The 11,086-nt window shown below is 41.6% G+C and overlaps 1 protein-coding gene across 3 annotated transcripts in view; it reads right to left on the minus strand.

The window, feature by feature from the left end:
• Positions 1–11,086, minus strand: part of PTPN5 (protein tyrosine phosphatase, non-receptor type 5) — a 54,637-nt gene that overhangs the window by 28,289 nt on the left and 15,262 nt on the right. For 2 of the 3 annotated variants that reach the window (XM_017726608.1, XM_017726605.1), the window contains exons 2-4: positions 4,263–4,444; positions 3,216–3,335; positions 1,317–1,400 (exon numbers count right to left, since the gene is read on the minus strand). In XM_017726608.1, coding sequence (XP_017582097.1) covers positions 1,317–1,400; positions 3,216–3,335; positions 4,263–4,444 — 386 coding nt within the window. The remainder of the gene's footprint in view (positions 1–1,316; positions 1,401–3,215; positions 3,336–4,262; positions 4,445–11,086) is intronic. The other variant, XM_017726607.1, reaches the window with a different exon arrangement.

Genomic DNA, 11,086 nt, shown 5'->3' on the forward strand with positions numbered 1-11,086 from the left:
CTCTGAGCGAACTTAACCATGGCACATAATATGGCATTACTTCCCAGCAGGGAGTGTGGCCAGCAAATCAAAGGATGTATTCCCCTCTCCTTGGCACTGATGAAACTGTACCTTGAATACTGTATACAAATTTGGTTCCTCCAGTTTTAGGACAGATATGGAAAAACTGAAGTGGTCCCAGTAGAGGGTTGCAAAGGAGGTCAGGGGTGGAAAAAGGTAGAGGGAACTGGGCTTGTTCAACCTGTCAAAGAGGAAGCTGGAATGATCTAACAGTGGCCTGCAACTACTGCAAGGGCAGCTCCAGGGATGCAGCTGACACCACAAGGGACAATGGCCACAAGAGCCTGCAGAAATTCAACTCGGACATTTATGTTTGTGAAATTTGGAGAAGACACTTGGAAAAGACTATTCCCCAAAAGTGCCATGCAGCTGTGGCACAGGCACACACAGAGATTATACATCTCCATTCCTGAAGGTTTTAAAAACCTGTATGGAAAAATTCATGGCTGACCATACTGAGTGTTGGCAACAGCCCTGCTGCTCCAAGCAGGATGTTCCATTAGCAATCTCTTCCCACCTACTGTCCCATGATTCTAGCATGTACTTCATTATACTTTGCATCACTCAAACAGCATGTGTGTAGCACAACTCCAACTTCCTGAGCTACCTGGGGTGCACCTCTGTAAGGACAGGAGGTGATGCTCTGCCTGCATGTTCAGTAGCTGCATTCCCACTCTAAGGGAACAGCATGGAGGGGTTTGAAAAGCCACATCCAATTAGAGCTCCCTGACAAGAAAGAGTTCTCCATAGCTCTCCCATCTACCACACAACTTTGTGCCAGTTACACAACCAATGGAGAAACACAATACACTGCTGCTCCCCAACAGCTGACAGCTAACTAGATTAATTGTAGTCATGCCACTTAAGCTTGCTCTGCAGCTGGGGCCTTGGCCTACATCTAACAGGACTTCACATTCAGAAGTACACTGGCACTCTGGAACAGCTTCTTCTGCCACTGACATCAATGGATGATGGTCCTGTTAATGGACCACATCCCTCCTACTTCAGAGCAAACAGTCTGCCCATCTGTGGATGGAAAGAATAAAAACCATCAGTGCAATCCCAAATTCATCAAGAAATTGAGTAAGGTTGATTCCTCCACATAAAGCAAGGAGATAATTATATAGAAACAGCTCCAAAAACAGTGCTTTACAATCAACTTAGGCATAACACCAACAACTTTGGATGAATTAGACATCTTCTAAAAACTCACTGAAAAAGGGCATGAACATAGTTTGTGCTGTATAACAACTTACCAGAGATCCTACAAATAGCAGTCCTAGAGAAGCCAAAGACAGCAGGATGTATGATACCACAACACTCCCAACTGTAGTCAGGCTCTGTGAGACAGCAGAATGGACAATGATTCATTTAGGGGCACAGTACAGTGTCTGCATGCATGTTCTTGGCAAAGTGTGCATTATGTCCCATGAAGATTTACTGATATCATACTCACCTGTGGAAAAGCTGCCATCACCACAAAAAAGAAAGCCAGGCTTTGGAGAAGACTGAAAGTGAAACCACCTCTAAGCCCCAGCATCTCAGAAGCTCCAAATCCCAGATTTCACTGCTAAGGCAAACAGGAATTCTGCTTCCTACCCTCACGCTTTGCCAAAGCTGAGATCTGAATCCACAATTCAATTTTGCAGACCGGATCAATGCTTCATTGCTACAGTCAGCGTGATTTTATACAGTGGCAAAGGGCTTTAAACAAAATTTAGTACTGTTCCTGGGTTTGGGGATCTTTAAATAGAATCCAGCCACAGAGGAGTTTTCTGTGTTTTCTATGCATTCAGTGAAACACCATCAGGTTAATTCACACCACTGGCAGTGGAATTAATTCTGATGTCTTATAGCTCAGCCTGTTCTCAGTAGTAGGTACAAAATTCAATTCTAATGGGCTTCAGTGAACAAGGAATTTTACTTTGCTTTTCTCCTGCTAGTACAGCTAATGAGAAATTTGGAGTTAAGAGCTTCCATTTGCTTATTTTAACATCAGAAGATTTATTTGCCTATACTGTTTTCAAGTGTAAATTTGCACAATAAATAGTGCTATAATAAACAGTCCTCAAACATATGCATGAACATCTGCACAGAGTCATACTTGGGGTGTTCTTGTGGTGCATTCTAGGAAACAGTTTCCTCTGTGAAGGACAATTATTGTAAGTCAAAATTATACAAATCAGTGGTTTTCTGTAAGGAACAACAATTTGTTAATGATTGAGCCACTGCAAATAAGACACAGGCAATAGTCTTTGAAGAGCTCTGTGCATAATAAAGCCAACTGCAAAAGGGCAAAGAAAAAGTGCTTCTTTCAAGAAACCCCAAAAGAGCAGGTGACATGCAGCTCATAAACACAGATATGAGAAAACAGTCTCCACTCTACTTCAATCACAAGAGGCACTGAAACAGATTTTCTATTAGCACTGCAAAGCCTCTGCCTCAAGGATTATGTACAATGGATCTAAGCATCCTGATAGCAAATATATTTAATCTGATTTTTGAAAGTAGCTGTTCACCACTTAATTAAGGTTCTGTCCGCACTAGAAAAATCTGCACTGGGTATAATTACCAGTAATTTATCAGATGAATCATTCTGGTATACATGTCATCATGTCATGGTGAGAAGCTAAGCAATTTTACTGGGGTAGCTCTGTAAATATAACTGAATCTGTGCACCTAGTACACTTGAAATACATTTACTGCACACAGATATGTTCTAAACACTCAACAAAAACAGATTTTTGAGACTATGGTATGATTAGCACCTTTTATGTGGGTTGATCTGTTCTTCCAGAATTTAAGCTTCTATTCATCATAAGAAATGAAGTTCCAGCTCTCCCCTTACTGTGGGCTAAACCTTAATGAGACGACTTCTTATTACTTTGTTTCATTTTCAATAATTTGCACATAATGAAAAATCTGCTGTGCTGACCTAACATCATAGCCAAAAATTTAGCCCAATATCTCAAAGATAAAATATTCATCTATTTTCAGAACACTCCTCTACCATTTCAGGACATACCCACAGTGCAAAAGTCACTCTAATGCATGAAATAAATGCATACTATACTTTTAATCAGAAGAGACATTAGAAGTGCCACCGAAGGCTACTGACATCAGCTATATAACCAGAGAGCAGCACAGGGACTTACCTCCCCTTGATCTGAAAAAACCTGTTTAAATGGGGTAAGCAAGTAAGAGAGCAGGTCGAAGGCATTCTGAGCTGCTGGGATGGCCCCGTAAGTGCTGTACCACAGCATCATGCAGAGAAGCTGTGCAATCAATCAGAAAAGACGTAATTAGCATCTCTCATTATACACACATTCATTTTCATTTCAAGACTGCATAATTAACTAATTTAGTTAGCGCTGATTTCATGTTGATTATCGCTTTTGCTTTAAGAAGTCAGGTATTTTCTAGGCTGTAGCTTGACAGGAATAAAAAGACTGAAGGCTCCAAGCTCAGCCACTATTAACTAGATGTGCATCACCAAGTTACACAGGCTCCCTCCTACCCTCACTAGCAAAAGGGCTGCCCAGAAACAGCAAGTTGAGCAACACTGAAAGAGCAACATGTTCCTCTGACTTCTGAACTTTCAGGATTATTACTTTTAGATCCAAACTAGTAATTGCATGGATTTAGGATGTTATTAAAAACTCTTAAGGCCTCTCTCAAAGCTCTCACAAATAGCCATGTTTCACATAGGCATCACTATAAATACACACACAACGTACACACATGGAAACTTTTCATTTGAACCACTTAAGGGTGCTGCACACGCCACAGTTAGCATAAACCACAAGAGCAATGATTTTATATTTAACACGCTCACAGAGAGGTATAACCTCATCCCCAACTGTGAAGGGCGCACCACAGCTTTAAAGGATACACCTCCTGCTCCATTTGTTAACAACATGGGTCTTTACCCCCATACACATCAGCCACAGAAAATGGATTTGGTGGGATATCGGTCATTCAGCAAAGGAGGCATTTGCAGAGAGGCAGGAAATGGGATGGGAGTCTGGGACATCAAAAGGCAGGGGCTGCTCTCAAGGCAAAGCCGTGAGAGGTGGCTGCAGAAATGAGGACTGCACCTATGCCCACTGCTACATCTAGAGTGAATAAGGAGGAAACCTCCCAAGCCAGTGCAGCCTAAAAGAAGGGTCCCAGCATCCCAAAGCTATGGCAAGCTGCCTTACCAGTATCTGTGAGAGGACAAACAGATACATGCTGTCTCCAGGTATTAATCCATTCCACCGGGGAGGCCAACCGAGCACTGCCGTTTTCTGGGAGGCTTTCAGGGACTGCTCCTTCCTGTTCAGCTCTCCTTGCTGTCCTTCAGCTTCATCCACTGACTCCATAACAGCTGGACGGGAACAACCTTCACGTGAAAACGACATGTGCCGGGGATGAATGGGATGTGACCCCGCAGGCACCGCGGGGGCCGCAGGGCTATTGTTTTCCTGGAGACGATGGTTACCTCTCAGTTCCGCCTCAGCAAGCGCAGCTCAGGATTGTGAGCGTCACACTCTATTAGTGCAGCTTTATTCACCTGCCTTCGTCAGAAAAAAGTGAGTGTGGGCGGATAAATTATTTTCCCTTTCTTTCCGGAGGTGCCGATTCTGGGCTTTGTTGTTAACAAATTCTCATTTACATTGCTGCACTTTTTCATTTTTACTTTTTAAAAGAAGCTACCTGTGCTATTGCCTAGCTACACACTTCCCAGCTACATGATGGCAAAGAACCCATTTTGCCCCTTCCCGTCTCAATTTTTCTATTTCTTTTATTTGTCTGCTTTGTCTAGTTCGATTATAAATTTCTGAGGTAGAGACTGTTTCATGTTATGTGTCTGAATAGTGCTCAGGGGCTCTGGGTTTTAGCTGAGTGTCCTAAGGCACTAATAAAATAGACTTTATTCCAATAACCTACTTCTTGGATGAATTCATCCTCAAGAGCTATTTAATAATGTTGCAATGCTGTTCTGTTCAGTGGAAATAACCACTGGTGTGGCTAGTCCCTCAGAAACAGTGTTTTGAATAGAGTCTGTGTAGATATAAATTCATTTACAAGAGAAAAGGAGTGGAAGATCAGACTCACTGGGTGTAAGTACTACTGACTTAACATCTTTGTACATGAGGAATGCCCCAAGGGTGCCCTGTGTACAACACTGTAGCCTTAAGCCTAAACCAGCCTCTTGTGTCCCAGGGAAAGGCCACATCATTGGTCCTTCCATGGTTTGTTGAGGAAAGGTTTCTATAAAACGTTCCTCTCAACAAACATTTCTCTACATATCTCACAATAGTAACTCTAAGTCAGATAAGCACCCATTAACTAGCCAGAGCTCTAATTAGGCAAATGAAATATATCTGTGTATCAGCTGAGGGTCTGGCCATAGTAAGAATTCATCTTTTAATGCTGTTTTTTAAATGCTAGAACACAACCACTTGAAAACAGCACTTTTCCAAGAAAAGCAGGAAGTTTCTGGAATATAGCTCAAGAGATCATGGGAAGTCTACCTCTCAGTCCTTAATGCTGAAAATTTTCAAGCTTTTAAACTGCTTCATGTCTCACTAGATTTGAACAAAAATTGAGAGGAAAACACTTGTTAATGATTGCCAATTTTTTCCTGCTATTTTTGTGGGATGTTTATGTTCTGTGTTTTGGAACAGGAATTTGAAATTTAGCAGGGACAGAATCTTCGTGTCAGAAACTATTTTTGTCATCCTTGCAGAGAGACATGTACCTGTGGCTGAGATCTAAAGCTTCAAAAATATCTACTTTCTTAGAGTTTATTATTGTTTGCTCCTGAAGTCTCTAACCTTCCATTTTCACTAAACATAGTTTAAGTTCTTCTTTTCCTTTATCTGCATTAAATAATGTACCTGTGTCCCTAAGAATGATTAATGACCATATTTACTGTTTTTCCAAGTTCTGATGATTTCCTGTCTTGCATACTCCTCCCCAAAGCTCAAGATAAAATATACACAGTGAAAAACTAAAGCAACACTGGGAAGACAACCAGACCAAGAAATGCAAGGAGCCAAGGAATGCAGATTTCACGCTCAGCTTTCAACTGGTTTTTATAAGTCATAATTTTTCATATTTCAGATTTTTTTTAACTGACCAGGTAATGTATGCCTTATGTAGCAGGTAAACAGCATTTCTTTGTTTTGTACTTGTAACAGCCTGAGATTTTACAAGGTCATTTCTGGTTGGAAACAAACCCCTGACTATAATACAACGATGCGAAGGCCACTTAACTACATCTTCTGGAAAAAAGATGTCAAAGTTAGGGCACTGCCCTGTGTCTGTAACCATGGGGATCTGTGCCTCTCCACAGCCCAGAAGTCCAATTCCTGGAATTCCAGCGTTGTCTAATAACACCCGTACAATTGTAGGGGTCATATTCTCCTCCTTACAACTGCCCTATATGAAGGACAATAGACCACTCCTACTTTCAATTATTTTCACTGCATAAGGTAGAGAGAGACCTGGTCTGTGGACATAGGAGCCCAGGATCCCAGCTCTGCTGAATTGACACTGTTATCAAGAGTTATTTTCCCTAACACAACAGAAGGCAAAAGGTGCAAGAACTAAAATAATGGGGAACTGGCTGAATCCATACATAAAAGTGAACAGATACATGTCTTGGATATACAAAGAGAAGGTCTAGTATTAACCAAAATCCACTCAAACTTTTCTCCTACAGATGCCAAAAGATTAGATTCTAACAAACATAATGATGCCCACCTAGGCTTCTGTATTGGTTTAACTATGCCAGCTTTACACAACACTTCAATTAGCACTCACACATCATCTTGCAATCCCATATTCCTGTATTGTTTACCCTAATGGGCCCAGGATTCTTTCAGTTGCAGATGAGGTAATGAGTGAGACATCAGTGAAGCTTTCTCATGTCAAGGTGAATGTGAAGGTCCTGAGAGAGCTGCATCCAGGAGTGAATTTAGCCTCTCCTCTGCTAGTGATTTGACTGACAGTGAAATGTAGCATCCATGTGATAGCCTCCTTATTTCCTGCTTCATGGAGATGGGGATTCAAGTTCCATGAGTACTTCTGCTTTGGAACAAGACTACACTTGCTAGGAAAAAAAATCCTTTGGCAGAAGAATTAAAAGGTCTCTGACATCTGTAGCAGTCATATGGCTTGTGAAAGCAAGTTGAAATTTCAAAACAGTGCCATAAAGTTAACCTCATCCTTGCTGTTCAGGGAGAAGCACTTTCTGGATCATGCCAGGGATCCATTCATCCTGTATTCTTTCCTTAAGCAGTGCCACCAAAACAAGCTGCCAAAAATACACAGCACAGCACTGCATATTATTATATTATGGAATAATATATATAGGGAAACATCTTTCTTCACTCAGAAGGTAAAAGCTGGCTTCTTAACTGGCAATGCCCATTTTAAATTTCCTGCATCTCCATATCTTTTTTTTTCTGACTTCATGTGCGGGTACATAACAGGCACAAGAAAGAAAAAACACCTATATAACTCTCAGAAAAACAAGTGCTTAGAGTACTAGTCTTAGCTGAAACACTAAAAGGCACTGTAGCAATAATAAGCGAGTCAACAAAGCCTTACAGTAACAAACATGCCACGATCCCATCAAATCCTGCTGTGGGTGAGGCATTAGCAGCTCTGTAACTCAACTGATTCATACTTAAAGCCTTCAGAGAAAAACAAAAAACAACCTCTTAGAACCTCACATCCTGGCTATATTTCCTAATGAAGTTAACATTTTAGAAGGAACTTGTGTCCTCTCTTGTGCATGGGTGCTAATGCTCAAGGAATTGGCACAGCTCCATTGGCAGACTTAATTTAACAATGTATTTTTGAGAGAAAGACTTATTCCTCAACAAAATTGTTTTTATAACAGAAAGAAAATGTACCCCAGCAGTGAAAAGACAGTGCTCATACAGTTATTAGACATTTATGCACATCCATCTTACTGTCCTTGTGGGAATTATGCTTCTGAGTTGGACGGTGCTGCCTCTTCACTGGGAAATACAGATTTTATTAATGGTGGATTCTACCTTCCAGACACACAAAACAGGAGAGCAAAAGGGGCCTCACCTGTTCTGCCAAGTCTCAAGCTGCAGCAGCCAACACACCACAGCAGCTCGGCTGCATTGCCCCTAATTGTTTTAGGTGTATTGAGGTACATTGCCCTCTGAACCTGTCCACATCTTCATGATGGTCGTATGTGGTGAGAATTTATAGGAATGGACCACAGTGTGGAAGCATCACAAAGTATGAACGTGCCAGCAATACCTCACATCCATCAAGATTATCAGCATTTCAGACCAGAGTCTTAAGTCCATTTATGGCTTCTGCATCTTCAGATGTCCAAATGCAACTGCCTACTGAAATCTCAGCCTCTAATTTCCATCTAACTGCTAGGGAGAACTGCTACTGATGAAAGAGCAGTAGATGAAAGCACACTACTGTGATAGGTCTCAAGTACACTGCTTCTTTTGACGTGCACCTCAACTGTACATGCAGGACACAGCCCTTGGCAACGTAGTTCACAGATCTGGTCAAGACCTTGTTAAATACACACATCATAAGACATCCTGATCGCAGGCAAGTCCAGGTGTTGGAAAGACACATCAAAGCTGAATGAGCTGCCTCAGAGTGCACATGAACAAGAGGCAGCTTGTGCTAGAGGGTAAAAAGCCTGTCTATCCAAAGAATGGGGCTTTAGGAGAAAGGTATTGGCTAAGAAAACATTCTCTTTTTTGGTTGCCACTGCAGCATGACAAGGATGGAAACTGAATATTTAGCTTTCTTTTGCCCTGCAGTGGTATGGAAAGAAGGGGGTAAGAGGAAGGGGACCTCTCATACTTGCATGACAAGCATAACTTGTGTACTTAGGTTCTTCACTCTGCAGACTCTGAAACTTCTACCAAACTTCTTCATGAACAGCAACCTAATTTATTAAGTACTAAACATGACAGGAGCTGCATCATTACTGTTTACAGACAGATAAAATTCACCACCAAGGAAAGTCTGTTTCTTCTTGATTTTGTCTGCACTCCTGACTCATCTGATAAGTTATGTTGAAAATTTACACTAAAGATATAATGATCTGTGTTGAAAACTGGGGAAGCTATTTGCTGTTACCCTAAGAATGCATCTCTCTCTCTCTCTAGCTCCTCCATTATTAATTTTTTTGACCTTTCTGATCATGACAACTGCTACTTTGCTTGATCCCTGACCCGCTCGGTTTACAAGAATTCAATGAATTCATGTTTTCCAAATGGCTGAGTAAAACGCTGCTCAGGAGGAGAGCATCTAGGCCTCAAAAGTATCCAGATTAAAAGTTGCAAATTAAAACATCCCCAGATGCACCCCAGAACTACCTACTACTGACTGACTGGAGATGGAGGGGATTTACAACTATGTAATTGCCTCAGTACTTTCAATTCCACTCTGGATAAAGTCCAAGTTCTAGGTGCCAAGAGCTTGTGGTTGGTAGATCTTACATTTGTAATGCAAAACCACATCGAGAGCTACTTCAGAAAGTATCAGACAGCTTAATTCAAACACTAGCAACAAGCCAGGCAGATTCATGGGTCCCACTACATTTACCACTAAACACTGCAAGGCACCAAAGCAACCCTAAAATCACTTTGGTATCTAACTGGAAGCCAGTTAGATCCATCCTGTGGTCCTCAGTAGGACTGCAGACTGCAACTGTAGACATCAGACTCCTCTCTGTAACAGAATTTAAAGAAATAAGCCTGACATACCACCAATCTAAGTAAGAGGTCCAAGAAACTGGAACTACCCTCTCTGACACATTAGGGAGGAATGGAAGATTCTTCACCAAGACTTGGCCTACACACCAGCAACGCGGGTGTCAGTCTCCTATGTTACTTAATCTGAGATGAATTTCAGCTTACAACTTCTAATGCTCTTAGTTTGCACTAAGTTTATTTACCCCAGTCTGTAAGAACAAGCTGAGCCAGGCAAGAGGCTGTGTGGGGAACAACTGAAATTTCTAACATTCAAGGATTCTATTCGGGAAAGCTGAATATTTTTGCTAGAAAGATCACACTGGAAATACCTGTGTTTCACTCACTCTGATTCATGGGTTGATATGCCCATCAATTCAGCTGCTCACAGCTCTCCAGAGACATTGTTTCAGGCTCTCTGAGATTCAAGAGAACACCACCTCATGCTTGTTTTTTTTGTGTGTGCGTGTTGGGGAAATTCAGTGACAATGATGCACACTATAGCTTTAAAATCGAGATTTTAGTAAGTACAGCCACTGATTTAAAATGTCTACCATTCTCTTGATTAGTCTATAGAGAAAAATCTACTTCGGTCCTCCATTCTCAAAGACAAACAGAATTGGTAATAAAATACCACAACTTTTTGCATCACTACAAAACTCCTTACGAAGGCTCTGCAATGGTCCCTCCCTAATCCTGAACAAGAAAGTTAATTTATCCTTGTGTGACAGAAGATAACCCACAAATACCAACTTTCCTTTGCACTTACTTGTGCATGAGTGGCATGTAGCATGGGGAAAGCCAGCAACCTCCTTCTGGGGAAGGCAAGCATTCTCTGTGGAGTTCTGATGGTGCAGAGAGGAAAAGGGGTGTCACCTACTCACCAGGAAAAGTACTGTAGACTTGCACTTCCCAAGCTCAGCTGGTAGAGTCTGGCTGCCACTTATGCCAAACTCCAATTACCAAAAGGGACAGGCGCATCAAGAGAGAAAGAAAGGAAAGGGTAAAGTCATGAAGAATATCTGTGAGCGAGGCATGCAGAGAACTGAGGTCTACGTATTTCTAGCTGATGCTTCGCCCCTTTCACTGGCAATATTTCTAACAAACTTGAAGAAGAAACTTTCCTCTTTACTTGAAATAAGTTCTGCTGAAAATAATACGCAGTGTCTTTGCCATGCTGGGGGGCTGCACAGCTCCATCCGTAAAGGGCCTCTTCTCATCTCTGAGGGAACAGCAACCTGATGCCAGAGTGCGCAAGGAGAATAGTT

The sequence above is a fragment of the Corvus brachyrhynchos genome, unplaced genomic scaffold (genome assembly GCF_000691975.1).
Source record: "Corvus brachyrhynchos isolate BGI_N302 unplaced genomic scaffold, ASM69197v1 scaffold62, whole genome shotgun sequence".
Lineage (NCBI taxonomy): Eukaryota > Metazoa > Chordata > Aves > Passeriformes > Corvidae > Corvus > Corvus brachyrhynchos.